A 27,262-nucleotide genomic window follows, 5' to 3' on the forward strand; every position below is an offset into this window, starting at 1 on the left:
AGATAAAATGCACATAACCGTCCACATATACAAAAAGTACAATGACTTATGGTGAATAGACAAGATGACGATCGGTAACTGACACTGTAACTGTAGTGTCATTAGAACCGAATGCAGGTTACACAACATGAGTCAGTTTTACTAAAATACCGTAACTTCGTTCCCATCGATAGAATGAGGAGGATGATAATAATTAAAGATGTATTCTGTATAAGCGACATCTGGTATTGATAAACGATAGCCTAACGTAACTATAATTATGTGATTGAATTTAGATATTTCTAAGAAAAAGTTTATTTTACATAAATAATCGTGGCCAAAGGCTCTGTTTCAATTACGCCCTCCAGTTCCAAGAAAAAAAATGTGGGGTACTCGAATAAATACGGTAAATTGGCTAGAGACCATCGTACTGGAACTGGATGAACTGTAGCTTTAGAATTTAGATCAGCTACTGTTATCTGTTCCCCTCTTCTGAAGCTGTTTGCAACAAATGATCTTTTCTCCACAGTTTAAATATTATTTCTAGAAGAAATAATTCATTGTTCATTCTGTTTTTTTTTCATGCTTAAATATTAAACATTATATATTAAAGTAATCGATACAGATTTTTCTTATCCATTTTTATAATACTTTAAACAGATAATTTTTTTTTACCAAAACGTTTTATTTATGACAAATTTTACTGCAATATTTTCTGAGTTAGAATTAAATAAGCTTCTCTGTTATGATTATGTTTATTGTAATAATTTGCAACATTTTACAGTGGTGTGAAACTCAAAAAGGTTGTAACAGGCTTGGTTTAATGGATATTCTTGTAAAACCAATGCAACGACTAACCAAATATTCACTTCTTTTAAAAGCAATTCAAAAACATACTGAAATTGAAGAACACCGACTAAGCCTAGAATTAATGGTATGTATATTTATATCTATATGTACTTTGTTTATATTGCAAGATATTTTTACTATCAGATACTTTAATAATTTGTTTTTTTTTTGTTTTGGCAAGATGAACTATTATTAAAAAAAGAAATCAGAAAATGGCTTCTCTCTCTACGTGAAATTTTGGTTCCATTATACAGAATATTATTTTTAATAACATTCATTGATCAGTATGTAGAGTGCACGTAGTCTATTAAAAAAGTGTTCTAAAACAGAGATTTTCAAAAAATGAAGTAAAAAATAAATTCACTTTATTATAGACTAGCACTCTTTTACATATATTATCAAATATATATTACAATAAATAAAAATACTTGTATAAAGTTTCACTATATAGCTATTTGAATTCCAGTGGAATCATCTTCAGTACTATAACATAAAGAAAATAAGAATTTTTAACATTAATAAACTATCAGTATTTTTGAAATACAGAAAGGAGAACATGTAGATCTTAGATCTAACATTTAGATCTTCGCAGAAGTTACATGTGTTTTACATAAAGTAAAGTGTAAATTTCTGAAAATTTATACAAATGTTTTTATTTGTTGTAATAACTGGCAAATTAAACTCAAGAAAAAACAAATGTTATATATTACAATGTTTTGCATATTGTAGAAAGTAAAATATTTTGTATATATGTTTTTTTTTTTTATTCTGAGATTATTACTTTTATTAAATATTATAAAAATCAAATAATTTTATAGCTAATTTCACAAACATGTTATTTTTTTGAATATCAGAGTTATTCGTGTAAATATATGATTTTGTAAAGCGTTTTTGATTCCAAAATCAAATCTACTTACAAGAAATGGAAAAGTAAGAAACCATTGTGTCTTATAAGAATAGTTATGCAGAAAAACGTATTAGAAACTTTTAACGGGTGTGAGTAAAGGCAGTAATGAATGTGGGATTATATTTTATTTTTTATCATGTTTTCTACTGATTTTTTGAATTTTTGCATAGAAATACAAAGTCATCTAATAAATAATGAGGCTGTGCTTCTGTATCTCAGTGAAAACAGTGGAACTGATTGAGAGCTCTTTGGCAGAGACTAGGACGTGTCTGAACTTCATTACAAATATCAACACTTTCAGCTGTTCAGTTGATTGTTACTTGTTGTTTAGTGCTGCTATGCTTTCTGTTATATTCTGGAATAATGGCAGATTTAAAAGTGAAGCAACACTCGTTAGTTAAAATATTTACTAAAATGAACAAAACACCAACAGAATGTTTGGAAATGATTACTTAGGCTTACAGGAAGACTACATGTTTGATGCACATATTTTTAAGCACCACAAAAGATTCAGCAAAGTACATCACAGTATCAAAGATTATAAATGTTCTGGACGATCTTTCACTTCAAGAACTGAAGAAAATATAGAAGAACTTCGCCAGATTGTTTAAGAAAATCACTAACTCAGTGACCAAATGAAAACTGAAACTGTGAAAATTGACAGAGATATTGTGTGGGAAATGTTATGTAAGGATCTCTCAACATAATAAAGATGTATGATGATTCTTATGATTCTTACAGCAGACAAATAAGAATACAGCAAGGAAATTTTCTATATTTTTATTGCTCTGTAAATTCTTTGTAAATTTTATTTAAATTATGTTACAATAATTTGATGCTGACCCCGATACTTTTTTTCCAAAAAAAAGTTGATTTAATAAAAACTCAAACACATTAATAACTGATTTTAAGTATTTTCTATTTTATACTAAATAAAGTTTTAATTTTTTACAGATTCGGCATGTCGATATGTTTGTAAATAGTGTAAATACAACATTAAAACAAAAACAAGATATGGAACGATTAAGAGGTGTCATTGCTAGGATTGAAGCTTATGATGTTGTGGTGAGTGTCCATTTATTTTAAATGAAATGAAATAGATAGAAGTAATATTAAACAACCGACTAGCATTTTCAATATGGCTTTACATGAATTTATAGGATATGTTACTTAAAATTTGCACCGGAGGTTAAAATTATATTTAATAATTTATAAAGAATGTAATATTATGATGGATGTTCAATAATTAATGAGACAAATTGGTGTACAGAAAAAACTATTTATTCAATGAAAATGTAACTTACACTCCTTTTCAACATAGTCTCCAGCAACATTTAGACACTTATCCTACCTTTGTGTGAGGGTTGCTGATTCCCGAAGCGTAGAAGTTACAATAATTTGTTCAGAACCAATTTGTTTGAACCATAACCATTAATTTGTTTGAACCATTTCTGTAGATTTTTTTGACTGCTTCATTGTTGTTGAACTTCTTGCCGCGTAAAAAGTCTTTGAGTCGGCAAATGGAAATCAGACAGGGTGGTGAGGTCTGGGCCATAAAGAGGATGTGGCAACATCTCCCAACCCAACTTCTTGAATGTTTCTTCGGTTCTCTGGGCGATGTGGGGATGCGTGTTGTCATACAAGAGAATCACACCTTTTGAGAGACTGCCCTGACATTTTCGCCTTATCATGGCTCTCACTTTCTGTTGAAGCATGTTAGAATAGTACTCACTGCTCGTGGTATGTTGTTCTTCTAAATAGTCACTAAAAATTGATCCTTGTGAGTCCCTTTCTTTTTTCCTGTTTGGCCTCCAATAATTTCCGTTCAGATAATACTTAAGAGGATGATATGTATGAGTGTAAATGAAGTGTAGTGTCTCGGTTCGACCATTCCTGAGATGTGTGGTTAATTGAAACTCAATCACCAAAGAATACTGGTATCCACGATCTGGTATTCAAATCCGTGTAAAACTAACTGACTTTACTAGGATTTGAACGCTGGAACTCTCGACTTCCAAATGCGAGTCCCAGAAGACCTTGTGAGTTCCAGTAACTTGTGAGTCCCAGAAAACTTTCAACATCACTTTGACACATGAGTTTGAGTTTTTTTTTTAGTGGGTGAATCCAAATGTTTCCACCAATAATTTTGCCATTTGGATTTGGGCTCGAAATGGTGTATCCATGTTTCACCATAGGTTATTATACAATCTAGAAAGAACCTTTCGCTTCAAAATGTTCTTTGAGCTCAGAACAGATGCGAATCTGGGTGTTTGTCAACTTGAGTCATCTGTCTTAGATGTTTTAATAAATCAGCTTTTTAATCGGTTGCAAAATAATGGCCATATAGTAGAAGAACATCAAATTTATGTTGTGCAGTTTGAGACCAACTGTTATTATTACCAAAACATTGTTGGTCCTCTTGATTTGCAAACTCAATAAATATATTTTCATAGATGTTTCAAGGTTTCATTGTTTCCAGCAAAATTCACATTATACCCCCCCACCTTCAGATATTTGGTCAACATTGTTGATCTAAAGTTGAACTAAAAAAAACTTTTTTAAATTTTCTTAGGAACATTGAGAATTTATTTCAGCTAAGGAGTGATCTGTCATGTTTTTCCATGTTTTGTATTTTTTCTTTGTCATAATTCATGGTACCTGAGCACAGTCTTTCAATAGGCAAATTGATCAGAACTGTGATCAACTCTTTCTTCTAGAATCCCAACCTTATCATCAGTGCTTTTTGAGTGCTGAGATTGTCTTGTTTATTCAATTCATTGATTTAAATTTGATGTTTTGATTCCTCCATTAAAACTGATGTTCCATTACAGAATTCATTCAATATGTTCACATAAATGGTTCACATTTATAACCTTTCTTTTTTTGATGATTATTTTGTTAATGATTTTCTTGCCATAAATAGCTTATAAGTGTGAGTTTTAATGCAAGTTTTTTTTTAATGGTTTAAAGTTTAATCACTGATATTATTATTTTGATAATTATTAATTGATATATGAGTCTGTAAATAAAGTAATGAGACTGGTTCAGAAAAAGTTTTATTTATAATCCAATTATACATGGACTCTGTCACCTTTGAAATAGTTTCCTTGGGAAGCCATGCAACGCTTCAGTTTTCCCACTCTTCATAACAATGTTGGAACTCAGAAACTGGAATATCCTACAGATGGTCGGTTACATTTTTTTTTTGTATGTTTTCTACTGTTCCAAAATGGTGTCCTTTGAGATGTTTTTTTTTAAAGTCGAGAACAGGAAAAAGTTGCAGGGACTCAGTTCAGGTGAATAAGGTGATTGAGGAACTACAGGGATGTTTTTATTTGCCAAAAACTCATTAATTGAGAGTGCAGTGTTACAATGTGCGCTGTCATGATGCAGCATCCAGTTATCTGTCATTGCTAGTTTTATGTAGGAAACTCTTTTCTGCAGTCTTTCAAGAATTTCTTGGTAAACATACTGATCTACAGTCTGTTCTGTTGGCAGAAATTCCTTATGGACAATGCCATTACTAATAAAGTAACAGATTAGTATGGTTTTGATTTGCTCAGTGATTGATTTTTTTAGGACATAGTGAGTTTGAAGTTTGCCACTCCTTAGTCTGGCGTTTTGTTTTTGGGTCATACTCAAATATCCAAGATTCATCACCGCTAATATCATTTTTTAGAAAATCAGGATCAGTTTCAATTTGCCCTAGAAAATTGCGACACACTTCTACCCTGTTGCTTTTCTTTTTAACTTTTGGGACCGATTTTGCACAAACTTTTTTCATGTCCAATTCGTTTGACCAAATTTGATGGACTGTGGTACGGTTCAAATTCAGTTGTTCTGCAGTCAATCTGACAGTTACTCGCTGGTCGTACCGTATGAAGTCTCTGATTCGCTCAACATTGTCTTCACTTTTTAACTGTCTTCCAGAGCATGGATCGTCTACAACTGATTCCTGGACATCTGAAAATGCTTTAAACCATCTAAAAACTTGGGCTCATGACAGAACGTCATCTCTATGTGCCCTTTTCAATTTTGAAAAAGTTTCAGTAGCATTCTCACTGAGTTTAACACAAAACTTGATTGTACAACGTTACTCATAATTAGTATCATTCATTTTTATAACGCATAACAAAAACTCGTTTCACTAAAAGTTTTTTTTATGTCTCATGTGACAACAATAGACTAAAAATATTAATACCTAATATAAATCAGCTGTTCATATAACCAACCATATGTTTATTAGTAGCTTTACAGTGTTGCCACTTTGGCTGCCAAAAAAAAAGTCTCATTACTTTATTTACAGACCTCGTATACTGAATAAATTAAATATCAAAATGTTTGTCTTTTTCTTATAATATACATTGCTATTATGTAATAGATTCTTTTATTCTGTTTAATACTTTTCAAAGTATAATTTTATAATTTGAAATATATGATTGATGTTTTACAGGAATCAAAGGATGAGGATTTGGAACGTCTCGTAAGAAGTTATAATGAACTTGATTTAACTTGTCCTATGCCTGGGTGTTGTAATTCTCAGCGACGTCATTTACTCCTGGAATCTGATCTCCGTTTAAAGGATAGTAATACTTCAAAGGTTTGATACTTATTTCTTCCTATAAAACTTTAATTTAATTTTTATTACATTTCTGTATTTATTATGGATATATAAAAAAATAATAATACGTTTATTTTAATTATTATTTATTATTTCAGTTAGAAATATTATGGAAAAATTTTTCTATGTTAGCAATGATCACCGTCTTTGAAAACAGTAGTAATGCCAGATGTAACATAATTAATTAATGGATTATCCTTTACTAGGAAAATGCTCAAAATTGCCTCAAAGTGCAAATTGTACCTAAAAAATCATGTTTAAAGATTATGAAAGTATTTCAGAAACATGTGTATATATATATATAATTTCTATAACGTTCAAGAAATCTAGTTCTGAAGGATCTGTTTGGTTTTCCTACATAAATACCATCACAATGATTACATTTAATTTTATAAATTCCACACAGATTGTTTTTTTTTTTTTAAATATACATTTAGGTGGTTATTAGGTTTGTTTGCTGGTTTAAATATTTCTATTGTAAGTGGTAGTAATGTTTTCACTAATATTATTAGTGTATAAATATTTTATATATATGTTTTCACTCTTTTGTGTCTTATTATGTATTGGTTGTAAGGTAGTTAATTTGTTATTGTGTCGGATAGTTGTTTTTTGTATTATTATAATTTTTTTTAATAAAGATGATGTAAAATTAAACATATTAGAAAAATATCACATGTATAAATACAAACAAAATTTTAATTTGATAAACCATCAGACAGTGTTAGTGGGAGACGGTTTTATAAAAACTGTAACAGATAAACAACACTCATACAATAAATTAATACACAAAATTTTCATCATTTAAGTATTTTTATTATACAATAACAGAATTATTTCAATCATGACTGATAATGCGGGATTCCACAAAAGTACTTTCATGAAAAATTAAGGTAAGACATTTCTTATCAATATTCTGTACCAGCTAGATTATTTTAATAGAATTTTAAATATAATTTAATAGTACAGAGGAGTAATATTAATCTTAAAAAAAAAAGATTAATTTCAGTAAAATAACATATATATATTTTTTTCTTTCTTTCTTTTGAATAATCAAATAATTCATTAACATATTGATCACTGTATTAATAATTATTGTGTTTCGGTGGATTTTATTTCATATAATATATTTAGAGTGTATTACGAAGTTCCTCCGGGACTTTCAACGTATTCTACTTTTAGAAATAATGGAAAAAGTTCATATAAAGATATGTCCTAAAATGCTTCGTTTGTGAGTTACAGCTAGTGAAATATTTTGCTCTGATTTCAGCTACCCTGGTGAAATGAGGTCGTACTGAAATCTTTAGAACTTTAATTAAGGAGCAGAATTAGTGATTTATTATAGTTTTTGACCTGAAAAATAAAATACAATATATCTCAGAACCATATCTGCAGTATTTTTTGAGAACTGTGGGGTTAAAGCCAATAGATTGGAGTAAAAAGTGTCTGACTGTTTAAGTGTCTATAGAAAGTGAAACTGATCCGCTTAAAAAGACGTGTACTGATGCCTGGACTGTGCTGAACTGCATCGATAATAATTTCATCAATATTAGCATTGTGTTGGACAGATTGTTTGTAGCTGGTATGAAAGTAGTGAACCTCTTTCCTGAAGATTGTGAAAAGTCATGGTAATTACTTTGTGATCTGGAATCCTGCAATTCAGAAAATGTATTTCATATTCTACTGCAGCAGTTGTAGCATTACCATTATATACACCCAAAATGAAAACCATATCAGTGTATTCCTTTGTTGTAAATATGTACAGCTAAAGAAATTTGGGATTTGCATAGAGGAGAGACATAAGCCCTTGTTTACTTATCGCAAGTTCCTCATCGTCGGATGAGTATTTATAAGAAGTGTTTTAATGTTTAATCTGGTAGACTAATAAATGAATTTGCGAAGCAGATTGATAGTTTGAACATTGGTGATGTTAAAAGATGTAAAGTTTTTTGTAAGAAATTATTAATAAAAAGATATGATGTATCTTAAATGTAAAAACTATGACATTATGGTTGTTTATTTTAGTAATTGCACTCGTATTGTAATTTTGTAAAGCATTTAGTAAACAATTTATTATGGAACATTGTAGGGTTCTTTTTGGGAATCTAACAGCCACTTTTTTAAATTTTTTCTTCCAAATCAGCGGGTATTTGGAGGTATTTTCTGAGAAATTATAAATATAATCTAACCAAACTTAGCCTATGCTCACTAGCCTTGACCAGGGAGCAAATGAAGCATAGGTTAAGTCTGGTTAGATTATATTTATAATTTCTCTGCAAATACCTCCAAATACCTATTTATTTAGAAGAAAAGATTGAAAAAAGTGGCTCTCAGATTCTGAAAAAGTGTAGTCATGTTTGTAATATTGGGTTGATTTTAACACAGAGGGGTATTTTGGGTAGTTCTATAGATTGATAAACAGATTTAGTGTTTACTTTTACATACAGGTTATTTTTGAGCAGTCTTTATTTTTTTATATTATATTTAAGTTTAGTTTTAACTTTGTAAGGTAACTATATAATGATTTTGGATTTTTGTTTTAAGAGTCTAGAATTAGATTTGAGGTTGAAAACTTAATTTAAAATTGAAATAAAAAATTTGATTAAATTAGAGAATTTTTCCAAAATAAGCAATCTTTATATTTGTAAGGTAAATTGATAACATGTATTTTTAAGCGATTTTTATTTTTGTATATAATATTTATGTTTGATTTTGACTAAGCAGTTTTATATTTTGTATATTTGTAAATTAACTCATAACAGATGTATATTTTATTTTAAATGTATTTAAACTGGTCAGATGGAAGAGGGAAATGTATAGTTTCAATCTTGCCAGTTAATAAATAAATCAGTCTCTTTCTCCCTCTCTCTCAATCTATCTTTACATTCATATCATATAGTAGTTGTTCCTGGTCAGTGAAGATATTTCCTTCATTTAAAATTTTAACTGATTGCTATGTAAAAACTTATAAAACACATCCTTATTTGGGATATAAGCAATAACCTAATGACGCGTTGATTTTTAATATTAGAATTACTACTTAAATTTAAACTTAACTCATCTGATTGGTCTAGTAGTAAAAATCATTGTTGTAAATCAACAGTTTTATGGCTGATTTTTAATGACAAACTTACTTTCAAGGACAAATCCTTTAAAAGTAAGTTACTTTCATATGGATTTGAATACTAAACGGTAGATACCAGTATACTTTAGTGGTTGGAATTGATTAACCACACATCTCAGGAATAGTCAGCCTTGAGCCCATACAACTCCATTTATACATCATACATATTGGTAGAATTTAGAGCTAGTGTGGACTTTATTTTTGATGAGATTGTAGATGATGAAATGAAGCAACACTATGTTCTTCTTGAATCGTTATATTTAGTTTCTTGTCACCCTAAATTTTTTATTGAATTACAATAGTTACATTAAACTTAAGAATGTATCACACTTTAGTCATAATTGAACTTGAACATTATCAAGAAACTATGAGTCCCCTTAAACTGAAATGAAAACATGACCGCACTGCGCGGGATTCTGACGTAGAATGACAGTACGAGCTTAACTCGCCAGTGAGCTCTAGCAGCCACTAGATTGCAGCACTAGATAGCTCAACGTGGAACGGAACACATATTCTCATCTAATTGGGTGATGGAATTGCTTATTGTTCACAAGCTGGACAAATTTCAATGTATGCATTAGGAGTAAAAAAAAAAATTTAACCTAAAAGTATTTTATCAATGTAAATACTAGCGTAACTATACTAACTGCTTTTATACTAATTATAAACTGCTAACTTTTATATTAACTTAACTGTACTAACTTACTAGTTACTATACTAACTTTTATATTATATGCTTTTATTACTTATTCTTACAATTCCATAAAATTTCACTAATTATAAGTGTTTAACTTAAGAATACTAAGTCAAATTTAACTTTTTTTTCAGATTGATGTACACTGTTTCTTGTTTACCGATATGTTACTCATCTGCAAACCAGCAACACGGAGATCTGAAGGCAAAGTTCGAGTTCTAAGACAACCATTTTTAGTAGAAAGATTGGTAGTACAGGAATTATCAAGAGAACATCCTACTCTAGCTTTAGTTTATTTGACTGAGTACAGAGTACCCTGTGCTGCTTTCCTTTTAATGAGTTCTGATACTAAATTGATTAAGGTATAAAATTTACTTATTAAGATAACAATGAAATGTAATTTATTCATTTCAGTTATTTTTTAACTGCTATTGAATAAGTTTTTTGAACACGTTTTGTAAGATAAAATGTAATATTAAAAGTAAGAAATAACACATGATATAATTGATCTGAATTCTTTCATCAAGAATCATCCATCCATCCATAAATATAAATATGGTTTTAATGTTGTATGAATCAAAGTTATGGATACTACATAACAAAAAAAAAACAATTATTATCTCTGACAAATTGGGGAAACCAATTCAATCTTTTACTCTGGAATTTATGTTAACATAATTTACAGTATGTGTATTTAACCAACACAAACCTATAAACTAAAATAAATTAATTTATTTTCATATTCAGGCCTCCTCTATGAATCATGAGACCTTGCCGTTGGTGAGGGGGCTTGAGTGGTCAGGAATACAGATTAGCTGGACCGAAGGTGCAACCATATCGGAGAGGTATCTGTTGAGAGCCAGACTAAGGAATGATTCCTGAAAGAGGGCAGCAGCTCTTTCAGTAGTTGTTAGGGGCGTGAGTCACAATGACTTAAACGGCCACATCAACATCACTCAGTCCTCTGAGTACTGCGCAGCTGAAAGCAATGGAAAACTACAGCTGCTTTTTTTTCCAAGAAAATGTGGCTCTCTGCATTTTCATATAGCAATGATGGAGGCGCCTTCCTTGGTAAAATATTCCGGAGGTAAACTAGTCCCCCGTTCGGATCTCCAGGTAGGGACTACTAAGGAAGGGATCACCAGAAAATTAAAAAATAACATTCTACGAGTCGGAGCATGGAATGTTAGAAGCTTAAAAAAGGTTGGTAGGCTAGAAAATTTAAAAAGGGAAATGGATAGGATAAATGTGGATATAGTAGGAATTAATGAGGTTCGGTGGGAAGAGGAAGGCGACTTTTGGTCAGGTGATTTTAGAGTAATTAACTCAGCTTCAAATAATAGGCAGGTAGGAGTAAGTTTCATAATGAACAAGACGATAGGGAAGAGAGTAGAGTATTTCAAAACACATAGCGATAGAATCATTGTAATAGGATAAAATCAAAACCTAAACCGACAACGATTGTTAACGTCTATATGCCTACAAGCGCCCATGATGATGATGATGAGGTAGAGTGTGTATACGAAGAGATTGATGAAGCAGTTAAACACATAAAAGGAGATGAAAATTTAATAACAGTTGGAGATTGGAATGCAAGCATTGGAAAAGGCAAGGAAGGAAATATAGTGGGTGAATACGGGCTGGGCAAAAGGAATGAAAGAGGGGACCGACTTATAGAGTTTTGCACGAAGTATAATTTAGTAATTGCCAACACCCAATTTAAAAATCATAATAGAAGAATGTACACTTGGAAAAAGCCAGGATACTGCAAGGTATCAGATAGATTATATCATGGTTAAGCAAAGATTCAAAAATCAACTTGTTGACTGCAAAACTTACCCTGGAGCAGACATTGATAGCGACCATAATTTGATGATAATGAAATGTATATTGGGGTTTAAAAACCTGAAGAAAAGGTGTCAGATGAATCGGTGGAATTTAGAGTAGCTTGAGGAAGAGGAGGTAAAGAAGATTTTTGAGAAGGACATCGCAAGAAGTCTGAGAAGTCTGAGTAAAAAAGATAAGGTAGAAAATGTAGAAGAAGAATGGGAGAATGTTAAAAAGGAAATTCTTAAATCAGCAGAAGCAAACTTAGGCGGAATAAAGAGAACTGGTACAAAACCTTAGGTTTCAGACGATATATTGCAGCTGATGGATGAACGTAGAAAATATAAGAATGACAGTGATGAAGAAAGTAAAAGGAACTATCGGCAAATAAGAAATGCTATAAACAGGAAGTGCAAACTGGCGAAAGAAGAGTGGATTAAAGAAAAGTGTTCAGAAGTGGAAAGAGAAATGAACATTGGTAAAATAGACGGAGCATACAGGAAAGTTAAGGAAAATTTTGGGGTACATAAATTAAAATCTAATAATGTGTTAAACAAAGATGGTACACCAATATATAATACGAAAGGTAAAGTCGATAGATGGGTGGAATATATTGAAGAGTTATACGCAGGAAATGAATTAGAAAATGGTGTTATAGAGGAAGAAGAGTAAGTTGAGGAGGATGAAATGGGAGAAACAATACTGAGATCTGAATTTAAGAGAGCATTAAAAGATTTAAATGGCAAAAAGGCTCCTGGAATAAACTGAATACCTGTAGAATTACTGCGCAGTGCAGGTGAGGAAGCGAATAATAGATTATACAAACTGGTGTGTAATATTTATGAAAAAGGGGAATTTCCGTCAGACTTCAAAAAAAGTGTTATAGTAATGATACCAAAGAAAGCAGGGGCAGATAAATGTGAAGAATACAGAACAATTAGTTTAACTAGTCATGCATCAAAAATCTTAACTAGAATTCTATACAGAAGAATTGAGAGGAGAGTGGAGGAAGTGTTAGGAGAAGACCAATTTGGTTTCAGGAAAAGTATAGGGACAAGGGAAGCAATTTTAGGCCTCAGATTAATAGTAGAAGGAAGATTAAGGAATAACAAACCTACATACTTGGCGTTTATAGACCTAGAAAAGGCATTCGATAACGTAGACTAAAATAAAATGTTTCAGCATTTAAAAAAAATTAGGGTTCAAATACAGAGATAGAAGAACAATTGCTAACATGTACAGGAACCAAACAGCAACAGTAACAATTGAAGAACATAAGAAAGAAGCCGTAATAAGAAAGGGAGTCCGACAAGGATGTTCCCTATCTCCGTTACTTTTTAATCTTTACATGGAACTAGCAGTTAATGATGTTAAAGAACAATTTAGATTCGGAGTAACAGTACAAGGTGAAAAGATAAAGATGCTACGATTTGCTGATGATATAGTAATTCTAGCCGAGAGTAAAAAGGATTTAGAAGAAACAATGAACGGCATAGATGAAGTCCTACGCAAGAACTATCGCGTGAAAATAAACAAGAACAAAACAAAAGTAATGAAATGTAGTAGAAATAACAAAGATGGACCACTGAATGTGAAAATAGGAGGAGAAAAGATTACGGAGGTAGAAGAATTTTATTTGGGAAGTAGAATTACTAAAGATGGACGAAGCAGGAGCGATATAAAATGCCGAATAGCACAAGCTAAAGGAGCCTTCAGTAAGAAATATAATTTGTTTACATCAAAAATTAATTTAAATGTCAGGAAAAGATTTTTGAAAGTGTCTGTTTGGAGTGTTGCTTTATATGGAAGTGTAACTTGGACAATCGGAGTATCTGAGAAGAAAAGATTAGAAGCTTTTGAAATGTGGTGCTATAGGAGAATGTTAAAAATCAGATGGGTGGATAAAGTGACAAATGAAGAGGTATTGCGGCAAATAGATGAAGAAAGAAGCGTTTGGAAAAATATAGTTAAAAGAAGAGACAGACTTATAGGCCACATACTAAGGCATCCTGGAATAGTCGCTTTAATATTGGAAGGACAGGTAGAAGGGAAAAATTGTGTAGGCAGGCCACGTTTGGAATATGTAAAACAAATTGTTAGGGATGTAGGATGTAGAGGGTATACTGAAATGAAACGACTAGCACTAGATAGGGAATCTTGGAGAGCTGCATCAAACCAGTCAAATGACTGAAGACAAAAAAAAAAAAATTCATATGTTTAGCAATCTTTATTAATTTTTACTTCAGAACTAAGAAATTGTTTTTCAATATAGTTTGTGCTATTTATATTTTCAGTGATAATAACCTTTGTTGTGTTTTATCTGTAGGTGATTTTCAATATAAGAAACTGTTTCAATTCTTTAGAAATAGGAAGAATATACGAGAGGTTATCTCTGAAGTAAATACCGTTTCATTGTAAAAAATTTATTCTGAAAACTTTATACTACTTCTCTACACAATCGCCACATGAATTAAGTTAGACATTTATTGTAGCTATACATCAGCTTCAATATACCCTTGTCATATTCTTCTGCCACCAGTCCATGTAGCCACTGATTAACAGTATTTTAAAGTTCATCGTCACCCATGAATTACTTACCACTCAAAAAGTTTTTAATTTGCTAAACAAATGGTATTCAGAAGGAGCTAAGTCCAGAGTATATGTTGGGTGATTGTAAATTTTCCGACCAAATGTTCTCAGTTAATCACATGTTGGACCCGTAACATGTGGACGTGCATTATCATGCAGCAGGACAATGCCGTTGGTCAACCATCCATGTCACTGATTTTGAATGGCATGCCATAATTTATGTAGAGATTCACAGTAGGCTTTTGCATTTATAGTCATTCCACGTGGCATGAAATCAATCAGGAAGTATGCCAAACCAATCCCAAAAGACTGTGGCCATCAGTTTGCACCCAAATGGCTGTGGCTTGACCTTTGTTGGTCTGGTTGGTGATTGAGGATGACACCACTCACTTGAATGGTGTTTTCTCTCTAGCGTGAAATACGAAATCCATGTTTATTGCTGATAACAATTGAATTAAGGAACTCATCACCTTTTTTTGTGTAGCACATCAATTCCAAAGCAGATCCCATTTTGATTTTTTTGTGACATTCTGTTAAGCTGTGTGGTAACATGCACAAACCTTTCTGTAGCCTAAATGGTCATGAACAATGCAACTGATAACAGCTCTTGAAACATCAGGAAAAAGAAGGGCCAGATTGGAAATTGTTGAGCGATGATCTTATCTGATTTCATCATCGAAGTGTTTCAACAAGTCCTTGGTGATTATTGAGGGCCTCCCCGAATGTTCTTCCTCGTGCACACTAATTCTGTTATTTCTAAACCTTTCACACCATTTTTGGACATTTCTTTCATTTATTTCATTATCACTGTACACAGCAACCAACTGCCTATGAATTTCAGCCGGCTTAACGTTTTGATGGTTTAAAAAATGTTTGATTCCACATATTTTACAGTCGGCGGCAACATCAATTTTCTTATTCATTTTTAACATAATAATTTGCATGTAATCGAAGATATTACAACGTGACAAAAATTACAAAAGATGTAATTTTTGTAATGGAAATGTAATTTTTTGTAATGTAATTTTTGGTCTTTAAAGTAAAGACCACTTTCCCCAGTGGTCTTTACTTTAGAGATATCCCTCAAACATTTAAAAAATAATGAACATTATCACAAATCAAAATCACTTTTTTTTAAACATAAAAATTAAACATATAAATTGGTGATTATTCTAAAGTCTTCCTACTTCCTGAATTATAACAGATTTATTCCTACATTATGTAGAAGAGACTTACTTGTAAACAAATTACAATATGCCTTAAAGTAATGCATTGCTGTGGACATGTTAATGATACTATTGTACTACACCAGTCAACATAATAAAGTAACTTTTTACACTTTTAAACAAAATATATTACAGAATAAACTTTACATTATCATGAACTGAAATTGGGCACAGTAAATTAATAAATTTTCTTGACCGCATTCTCCAAAATATACAAAAAAATAAACACTGCAGACACAACCTCATCCCTTATCACATAGTGATACAAAAACAACAATTCTCTTATAATATTTGCAGCAAAACAGATTTCACAAATTTAAAAGCATGTAAAAATTTATTTAGATAACTTACAGATTCAGTTGACGTCTCACTTTGTAGCAATATACATCAGGTTTTAGCTCACATTGTTCATTAGTACCAAATTCGGCAACCAGGACTGTCACCAGTGTTGTTAAAAATGGATATTTGTTGGTACAGAACATGCTGTCTGTGTGTTTTAGTCTGACGATTTGCAGTGAGCAACTGCAGTTCAACGTAATTTTCATAGAGAGTATGGTGTGAGATTCCTAGTAGGCATACTATTACTCTTGGCACCAAACCTTCATTAAGACAGGTTGTTCTGCTAAACAAACCAAATCACCAGGATGCCCACAGGTTCCTGAAACTGCTGTGATACAACTCAGAGAAAGTTTTGCACGTAGTCTGAAAAAATCAACTCCTTGTGCATCATGTAAGACTGGCATTCCGCAAATGACTTTTTGGCGCATATTACATAAACGATTGTAAAGCCACACAAACAAACCATACCATACAAAACCATACAAACTAACCATGGTTCAACACTTTACAGATAACAATGAAGTTGCTTGGCTGCAGTTATGTGTGAAAATGATGGATAGAATTGCAAGCAATGATTCATTTTTAGACAATGTAATTTTTTGTGATGAGTCAATGTTTCTGATCAGTGTGACAAGTTGAACACCTATATCTGCTGAATATGGGGTAGTAAAAACCTCATGAAACTCTGCAGCACACTCAATATAGCCCTAACGTCAATGTATTTTGTGTCCTAAACTAAAAAAGACTGACTGTAAGACTCATTGTTTTTCTTGGTCGGAGAAAACCATAGATGGTATCGTTTATCTGGGCATGCTTCAAAATTTTATAATTCCTCAGTTAGATGATGATGATCAAGATGGACGCCATTACTATCAGCAAGACGGGGCACCACCTCATTACCGCCTAGAAGTCTGAGATTCTTGATATTCGATTCCCAGGTTGGAAAATCGATCTTGAAGATCCAATTGTAGGACCACTTTTTTCCACAGATTTGATCCTACTAAATTTTCTATTGTGGGGTTTCATTAAAGATCAGGTTTATATACCAACTTTTCCTGCTGATAATTCCTCCTTCTTGAGCTAAGACTTTGAATTTACGCTGCAGCTGCAGAGGTAATGCCCGACTCGCTTGTTTGGAATGAAATCCAACTTCAAGTGGAATGCATGTCGCATTATAAATGGAAGCTACATTGAACCAAAGTGAATGTTGGGTGGCAAGCATGATGAGTTTTCTATGAAATCTATAAGTAAATATAAACTATTAAACTCTATAAACTCATCATGATGAGTTTTTCAACCAAATCTATAAGTTATCTCAATAAATTTTTATATGCTTTTAAAGTTCTGAAGGATATTTTGAATTGCGCAGTACTTATATTTATTTATTATTCAAATAAGCGTTTATATAATTTAAATTTATATTAAAATAACATTAATAATAATTACACATTACAAAATAAATGGAATAATTCTTTGGTCTTATTAATTCTTATTTATGAATATTGTTTGTTTTAGACTATAGAGTCTAAATGTCACTCTAATGAAGGGAAACTGCACTTAATTTGGTGATCTATGGAAATCTTTTTTATTAAAAAGATTGTTTTGTTTTGTGGATTGGCATTTTATCCTTAGTTTAACCTTCAATTTTCAAGAAGGTTATACCCAGGATGTTCAAGGTGTTTGGAATCACCAACTTGTAAATGACCTTTTACGGATTTGTTTAATTTTTTCTAATATTAAATCCCAGTTTTAATTAATTAATTTTAAACTGGATTAATTTTTTTTGTTATTATTATAAAATGTAATAAAATTTTAATCATTAATTTGAAGTCATAATAAATAAAATAAATAATAATAAAATGTAGTGGCAAATGATGAATGCAAGTATATAGACTTTAAATAAACATTCTGTAAGGTGTATTCCATATTTCAGAATTTAAATTGAATGATTAATACAATAAGGGACACTTCTTTTTTAATTTTACCAAGATCGAATCTCTGTATTGGTATTGGTCCCATGCTCTTAATCAGCTTCTTAATTATGTCCTGAGTGCATTTTAGCATTCTAAATCTACTATAACATTGAGTTGAAATAACATACTCATTAAAACCAATAACTTTATTTGCAGTATCAAGTAAAGTGGCCTTTACTCAAAGCCAAGAAAAAATTGCCATTGATATTACAGTCAGTAATAATGTATGCATTTGATAAAGATAAAACGCTAATTAAAGATTAAATTTGTATTATTATAAATGGCTAAAATTTGTAACTTCTCTTCATTTCAGAATTGGTTAAGTGCAATCAAAAAAGCACAAGACTTGTATGCAAGCGCAAAAAGAGCAACTGCTGGAAGTAGTCACTCAATTCTTGCTCTTAGTCGACAGCCAAGTAGTTTCTATGATGATGATGTTGCAGAGGACAATGATTACGATAGTCATAGTGTTGCATCCCTTGGGTTATTTCCAATTCGTAGCCCTCGAGGATCTACCAGAGGAAGTAGCCTTAATCAGTCACATAGGTAAAACATTTCTTTTTTGTAAGTATTATCAACTGATAAATGTCATTTATTTTATTTATGTTTAATATTTTATTGGTTACTTTGCATATCATAAACTATCTTGCAGCAAATTTAGGGTATAGGTATACCTATTAATTGAAATCATTTTCCAGAGTTCATAGGTCACAGTCTTTTTATCTCTCTAGTTTCATTTATAATGTTTTATTGTTAAATATTCTTGCTATATTAAGTAAATATTTTCCAGTAATCTACAGCACATGGTGACAAAAAAAAATGAAACTGAATTAAGTTCCATTAGTTAAACATAATTATTTAATTACTGCATATAAGATTTTCTTCTCTCTTGTTAGAAAAAGTATACATAAAATGTACTTTTTCTTACAAAAAAGAGTGGTTAATTTTTTTATTTTATATAAAGTATAATAAAAAAAAAACTAGAATTTTAATTTTTATCAAAGAGGATTTACTTATTCTTCTATATTGATTTTGTCACCTTCAAATTAATTCCCCAGAGATATGACACACTTGTGCCAGCATTTTTTTCAATCCTCAAAACATTTGTAGAAAGCATTTTTTGGTACAACCTTAACTAATTTTTCTTTATTTCATCTGTTGCTGAAAATTGTAGTCCTTTTAACATACTTTTTATCAGTGGGAACAAGAAAAGTCACAAAGGGCTATGTTTAGAGAATACATGTAGATTGTAGCATCATTATTTTGTTATTTCTGGCTAAATAATCTCGAAGTAATAATGAAGTGTGAGCTGGTGTGTTGTCATAGTGCAATCCAATAATTGTTTTCCTACATTTTTGCTTGTTTTCTTTAGATTACCTCATGTAAATGATTAATATTATACTATTTGTTGACCATGCAACCTTGTAAGAATCCATTACGGATGACACCACCCATTAATACAGTTAGGAGAACCTTAACATTTAATTGAACTTGGTGTGCTTTTTTCATTCTTGGTTTTTCAGGAAGTTTCCAATGGGATGGTTGAGTTTTGTTTCATTATCATGACTATAACTCATATTTCATCACCTGTTATGGCATAATTACTATTTACTGTTATGGTATTACATAATTCTGAGCATTGGTGATGTCAACTAAAAATCGTTCTGCTATGTTCCATTTGTTGAAAATTGAATAGTTTTAGAATAAATTTTTCTTTTACTCATTTCACCCTAAACCCTTTGTTCCATCATTTTCAAACAAAGTAAATCGCCACTTGTAATAAAAAAATATCCTAATTACTGGGCTGCCAAATATGAACTACATGCTTCATATGGAAGAAAATGTTGACACATTTTCATACATTATAGATATAGATCACTTACAGATTACAAAGAAATTTTATAGATTTTCATGACATAAAATAATAGATCTGTATAATTTAAAACACAATACAAATGTACATAAAATAATACATTTATTTTAATTGTTATAATAATGTTTTTTTTTTAATGTAAATTAAAGATTAGAAATCTGAATGGTGTTGCATATTTTGACTTAACTTGTGTGTTTTTATTTTTTTATAATTTATCAGTTAAATACAAAAGAAAATAAATTGAATGTCATCATTATTTATCAGTCTTATTCAGTGTTATTCTTAAGAGAAAAATGTGTTTAGGTTTTCAGTTAACGATGTTATCCATGTTTGATCAATGAGAGAATTTAAATGTGAGATTTATTTTAATGGAAAAGGTTAATGTTTTGAACGTTACATGACATTGAAATCCAGAAAAGTGAGATGGAACAGACAAATGAATTAAAATCCACATATACAGCAACATGTTTTTTTCATTGATGGCAATTTAATTATTTAAAAGAAAATACTGAGCTAGTCTGTAATAGTGCTGTTTTTATAACACATTTTGTAAAATATTTTCTTATGTATAGATTTTTATGTTTACATTCTTTTAATTCTTTATTATTTACCTTATCATACTTTCTGGGATAAGGAGATTCACCTCCATCTGGATCAATGGCATAAAATGAAAAATAAGAACCCCTTCATTAAACTCCTACAGACTTCTTCATTAAAGATCCATTTATAGACAGCCCTTCTTTTATAGAACATCAGGTCTTAAATATAATTTGCTTGGATGAAAAATATACTCACCTTTAAAAATCTCGTTGGATGATATTTCTGCCAATTCAAAAACAGGAAAACTTATTAGAAAAAGAGACTGCTTTCAAAAAAACAACAATAGAAGGAAAGGCAGGTGGGATAAGAAGCAAAGAAAAAAAAAGTATTGGATATCAGCTGATTTGAAGAAAGAAAGGAATTACAAAGAGAAATGGTCACGAGAGAGAATTATGGTGAAAAAGGTTCTATTGAGAGCTGTCTATAAACAGATTCAACATTGACAATGATGATTGTTTAATACAACATGCATCTAAACACTCGTATGTGTATGAGTCCAAGACTGCATATATATAAAAAAGTTGTTATTAGAAGACCATTTGATTGTCACCAATGATTGTTAGGTATAAAGAAATTTAAATAAAATATTCAGATTTTATCTAAAGTAATTGATTTCATCCAGGGTGTAAAAAGGTATGAAAACCCTAAAATAATTTTTCAGCAATTGAACATAGAAAAATTAAATTAAAAGATTCTCCTCCCCCCTTAAAGTGACCTATTTTATGGCATGAGACAACCACACCCTAAGCAATCAGGAGAGGGAATTAAACAATTATAAATGGTAAAGTGGGGTTGTGACATCATTTTTGAAAACACTGAAAAACAAAAATTTTTAAATAAAAAATCTTCCACCTATGACAACCTAAACCAAATTTACAGTCATTTAATGTTTTTCACGGCTAGTTTCAAAAGTTGTCTACCTAAACAACAACAGTGAAGTGCAAAAAAATATAATTTAGCTACTTTTTGGTATGAAACCACAACTTGGTGTGAACTGTAGGCTACTTTGAAATTCTAGCTGTTGAAAACATGAAATGGCGATTTTGATTGTTGTTTAGTTAAGCCCATCAAACTCTTAATACCAAAATTGCAAAAGTAGTAAAAAAAATTCTGCATTTATGCTGATGAATTTTTTTGTCGCTAAATTTTTGCAGTATCAAAATATAAAGAAGTAATTATTTCAAAATGTATTAATTAAGTTTTATAATAAGCCTGTTAATCTTAATTTATGAATGATTATCATTTGAATTAATTAATTATTTCCAATAATTTAGAAATTCGTTTAAATTAATTAGTCAGTAAATTACTATTGTTAATATTACTATAAAATTTTGATTGTAGTGGTTCAGTAGAGATGGAAGGAGGTTCTTCTGTTAGCAGTATGAGCCAGTCCCGTGGTGTAAGTGTGGAAAATGAAATTAGGGGATCAAGCCAAAGCTCAGATGAAGGAATTCCTCCTCTTAATCATGAAAAATCTCCTCCTAGAACAGATAGGTATAACATTTTTAATTGTTTCCATGTAACATAATACCTATGTAGTTTTACTTTATTATATATTTTTTTTATGATTTAGTAAAATAATAAAAAGTGTAGAACAAAAAATATTATTTTCTGGTAATTTTAGAGATAATTTTATATTATAGGAGTTGAATAAATTACCAAATTTATCAAATAGGTTCTTTAGCCATGACTGTGCCTTCATATGCTACCCTTAGACAGGAAAATCTTTTACTGTTTTATGTTGGGAGTGGCCACCCCAACTAATTGATTTATGTGCAACTGGTGAATGCTGTTTTGAGAATGATGTATCTTTTATTTTGCTTCTCCATGTAAAAAGTGTAATCTTATTAATAGTGTAATGCTAAAATATTCAGCTAAATGAATTCTGTTCTGTTCCGAACAGTGTTTACTTTTTTTTAATTTATTAGATTTTTAATGTTCCAGACAAAAGATCATGAACAATGTTTTTTTAGAAAATCAGGAATGGCCATATTTATAGTTCAGTAACAAAGAAAGTCACTGATTTTTATAGTAATGATTTGAATCCATGAAAAAACAGACTGATTAGTATTTTGTTACATTTAAAATCATTATTCTAGTTGAAGTTGAAATGAAAAAATGTGTTTTATATTATTCAAATTTTTTATTGTTCTGCTGTTATCTGATTCTTAATTTTATGTTTATTGTAGGAGAAAATGTGCAAGCCCGAACACACTCAGTATACAAGTACCAGTATTTTCCAGTTTGGGACAGTCACTGCCAGACTTAAATCAAGTATCATACAGCACAACTTCTGCAAGTTCCAATTCAGGAATGTTACTCGTACCTCCTCGTGGCTCACCCCATAGAGGTACATCATACCCTCCTCCTTCTCCTCCCCTTCGTCGTGCTCCTGCTTTGACGCTTTCCAGAAATCCACCTCTGCTCAAGACCAGACATGTTGGCTCCACTTCCTCCAGTCTTGCCACAACTAGCTGTGATGTTGACATTCCTGTTATTGCTGGTCAGTGACGTTTGTCAAATGCCTTTATGTGTCTGTTGTATTCTACTAACTAACTATTGTACTAACTGTTGGTATCATTCTGTTTATCCCATTTCATGTTTGTTTTTGTTCATTTACTTTGTTTTATGTTTATACAAAATAATTTAATAGGTAATTAATCAGTTGGTGTATTACATTATAAAATGAATACATTATGTAAAATTTCCTACATCAAACTAGTAAAGTAATATTAAGTGTTTGATACAGCAATATATTTGGGTTTTTAATCATCCATTGTTCTAAGTTAATGTACTAAAAAGATGTCATTAGATGTTGAATGGCAGGCATTATAAGTATAATACGTAATTGTTAGTAAAATAATAAATGAGCCTTAACCGGTTCTGAGTTGTCCAAGTAATATAATTAAATAATAATTAATGTTTATATATTTGAAAATTTTTTACTTAACTGTGATTCCTTATGGAAATTAACCATGCTGATGATGTTGTTTTAAAATATGGAAAGAATTTATCCATTAACAAAAGAAAAATAAAAAATGTTTTTATGTAACAAAATAATTTACTGAATATTGTATAAAACAAAGTACAAGGGATTAAATATTGGCATTAAATCTTAAAGATTTCAAAGAAGCATAGACAGTATTTAAAAACATAATTGTTTTTAATAATTATGTGATCATAATTTTATTTGTGTTACAGTTTTATTAACAAGAATTTTTTTATTTCATTTATCAGGTTTGTGACTTTTCATTTAAAATACTTACCAGTGCTTTCCTTTTAATTAAGATTACATAACAGCCAGAGTACTGTTAACTTTATTTTTATCAATTATTGATTTACTAGTGACCAATTTGTTTGTCAATTTTAATCAAATATAAGTTAATGAAAAGAATTTAGCTGAGTAAATTCAAAGTACCCTCCTGCAGGTTACTGAAGTTATACGTTGTTGAAAATTTAATCACCATCTTTCAGAAACATTTTTTATACTTTTCTTAAAGAAAAGAATTAATTTTGCATTTTCTTAATAACTTAGTTTTTATAAAATTAATACTTAATTATTTTAATAATAAAGAAGTTTAGAAATCATGCAGATAGACTTTAAAATATGATTGATGAAGAAATTCCAGTTAATACTGGTTGGAATTATCAACATCTTACTTTTTATCAAAATACTGAGTGTCTGAGAATTATCTGAACAACTTTGATGTCTTATTAGAAAAAAAGTAGTAGTACTATTAATGAATGGTTGGGCTGTCTTTAACAGGTAACTCATAAAGTTTCCGTCTGCAAATACTAGATAGCACTGTGAGTGCATATGTAACTGCATACTTCAGTTCATGAAATCACAGATGGCAGCACAATGTTTAGAGTGGTTTATTGAAACAAAATCAGACACATACAAGTTCAGCAAAATTTTAGAACTCAATATAATTTAGAGCCACATTCTAGAACAAGTATTTGTTCATGGTGTGATCAATTTAAAGAGATTGAAAGAAAATCAACTCGAAGTGCAGCTTGTGAGTTAAATCTTCCATAATCTGCCACTCGTTATGTTTAAAAGAAATGATTAAAATTGTGTCCTTATAAATTGCAAATGTTGCAGCACATTACACCATAAGATCACACTACTAGAAAGAAATTTGCTGTTGAAATGATTGAAAGAAATGAAAATGATGATTTTTTATCATAAAAAAGTTATGTTCTTAGACAAAGCTACATGTATGGAAAAGACTTTTCACATTAATGGAAAAGTGAAGACTTAGATCATTTGAATAAGGAGATCAACCAACCACATGTTATACTTGACTGTATTACAGATAAATCATTATGTCATTACTTCATTTCTGGAATCGGCAGTTGATGCGAATATCTACTTAGATTTGTTAGAAGGGTTTGTTTACTCTCAGCTTGTAGAGCTATAATCCAAAATCATATTTCAACAAGATGGAGTGCCTTCACATTGGGATTTATTATGCGTGAATCCCTCAACAATACATTACCAAATTACTGGATTGGATGTGATTGGGTGTGAAGTAAAGTTAAATCCCAGTAGCCAAAGCCCATCTTTAATGAACCGGTGCCTGTAGATCACGACTGAACATGTTCTGTTCACTGTACATCTAATGCCTACACTACTAACTTCCACAAAATAAAATTAAGTATTTATAAGCAATAAAAAGAATATTATTGAATAATAAAAGAAAAAACGACATTAAAATTAAAATATGGAAAAGCACCAGCTTTATAAGCTTTATTTGAGAACCGACTCATAGTATTAACTCTTAATCAAATTTTTTATGTTACAAAAAGTTTCAGTTTTTTGTAAACTGATGCTAACTAGCACATACAGAATAAAATAAACCACTGGAGATTTAACTGTTGGTAAATCATGAAATTGAAAATCTTCCCGTTATTGATTTTATAATAATTAAGGTTATCATGTTGACAGAAAAATAACTAAAATTAGTGTGGTTTCAAAAACAAACTTATACTAGAATTAGTAATTTTTAACTATAAATCAGTCGCATAATCTATTATGAAAATGTGTGTTTATAAACAGACACTCAAATTAGATTGTATGTATTAAGATCTAACTGATATCAAAATAGACTACGTTTTACATGCTACTGAATCCTGATATGTTTTTTCATATCTTTATTTTTTAAACAAATTAAATAAGTGTCTTCTAACGCTATAAAGATAGTTGGGATTACTTAGAATTACTTAAATTAAAATGAATTTATCAGTATATAATTCATACTAAAAAATTCAATTTTACCTGTTATTATTATTATTATGCTTTTACGGCCAACATGGGACCATTTAAGTCAATTTTAGTTGGATCTTTTCTGAGAAAAGCGTGTTATTTTACTCTTCCGAGCTGCCCAGTATGTTTTCATCCGTTCAGATCTTGTTTTCTTTTCTTCATCCGTAAACACCCTCTTCGTTGTATTTTGTTGTTTGTCTGTCTTTTGTTTAAATCTAATGCTTTTGTCTTTTAGATTTGTAATTTTTCCAGTTTTATTCTGTAGGTCAGTCAGGGAAATTCCCAATTCTTTCATATCTTCTCTATTTTCTTTGATCCATCCTACTTCTATCTTTTGGAACCAGAGCTTTTCAATGATATTTCTTGACAGTCTTGTTTCCGGTGACCTTATGAGATGACCAAAGAAAGAGATTCTTTTTTTCCGCATAGTTTTTACCTGTTAATAAATGAGGTTTTTGTGTATTTTGTTTTACTGCACTAAAAATTTAATTTTGAAAAACAAATTGTATAGATGTAAGAAGCACCTTCTGTACTCTTATATCTCGTTCATGCATTCTAACCTGAGTTATTCTAAGCAGTCCTGCCATCTTGACATTAGCAGATATTAAACTTGTTTAAGAAATAGTTTCACTGGTATCGCAAATTACATGGTTAATTTATAATTAAAAATGGTGCAGATTAAATGTGGATTAAATGTGTTTAATTAATTGTGGAGATTAAATTAATCTCTCACAAATAAGAAATTGTATAGATGTATTCTGATGGTTCATATTTTAGAGCTAGACCTTTTTTTTTTTTTTTTATTACTTTTAAGACCATAATGGATCACTTTAGTTCATTTTTTTTTGCAAGTTCTTTCTTTTCTTGCTGATTTGTTGTTTTTCAGCTTTTCTTTTTTGCCTGTAATTTCTAAGGGTTTCAGATCTTCTTGCACTTTCTTGTTCAGAGTGCACCCGGCTTATTGTTTTCTTGGGTTTTGATAGGAATCTTGTTTCTTTATTTTTTAATTTCTCATAGTTTCCGGTTTTCGTTTTTAGGTTTTCACGGGTTATGTCTAATTCCTCCATGTCTTTCTGTACTTCGTATAACCAGTTCGATCTGCTTTTCTTGTTCCAGAAAAGTTCGATTATCCGTCTGATAAGTCTGGTCTCTTCCATTCTGAAAATATGTCCTAGAAAGGAAATTCTCTTCTTTCTAAATTTATTAGTTATCAGGATGATAGTATTGTAAATCTTTTCGTTTGGAATAATTCTCCAAATCCCGTCTTTTTTAATGTTTTTCCCGATGCATCATCGTAGAATCTGTCTTTCAATCTTTTCCAGTTTGACGGTAAACCTTGTCTGGTACGGTCCAAATATGGTTTCGCATCCGTAAAGTATTTCTGGTTGGATAACT

At 30.6% G+C, this 27,262-nt stretch overlaps 1 protein-coding gene across 8 annotated transcripts in view; it reads left to right on the forward strand.

Annotated features, from left to right (window-relative positions):
* Positions 1 to 27,262, forward strand: part of LOC142319765 (pleckstrin homology domain-containing family G member 5-like) — a 1,099,338-nt gene that overhangs the window by 1,031,210 nt on the left and 40,866 nt on the right. For 5 of the 8 annotated variants that reach the window (XM_075357406.1, XM_075357403.1, XM_075357405.1 and 2 more), the window contains 7 exons: positions 764 to 913; positions 2,690 to 2,800; positions 6,189 to 6,335; positions 10,306 to 10,533; positions 18,439 to 18,671; positions 21,940 to 22,092; positions 22,788 to 23,101. In XM_075357406.1, the coding sequence (XP_075213521.1) occupies positions 764 to 913; positions 2,690 to 2,800; positions 6,189 to 6,335; positions 10,306 to 10,533; positions 18,439 to 18,671; positions 21,940 to 22,092; positions 22,788 to 23,101 (1,336 nt within the window). The remainder of the gene's footprint in view (positions 1 to 763; positions 914 to 2,689; positions 2,801 to 6,188; positions 6,336 to 10,305; positions 10,534 to 18,438; positions 18,672 to 21,939; positions 22,093 to 22,787; positions 23,102 to 27,262) is intronic. The other 3 variants (XM_075357407.1, XM_075357409.1, XM_075357404.1) reach the window with 2 other exon arrangements.

This window comes from Lycorma delicatula, chromosome 2 (genome assembly GCF_047948215.1).
Source record: "Lycorma delicatula isolate Av1 chromosome 2, ASM4794821v1, whole genome shotgun sequence".
Taxonomy (NCBI): domain Eukaryota; kingdom Metazoa; phylum Arthropoda; class Insecta; order Hemiptera; family Fulgoridae; genus Lycorma; species Lycorma delicatula.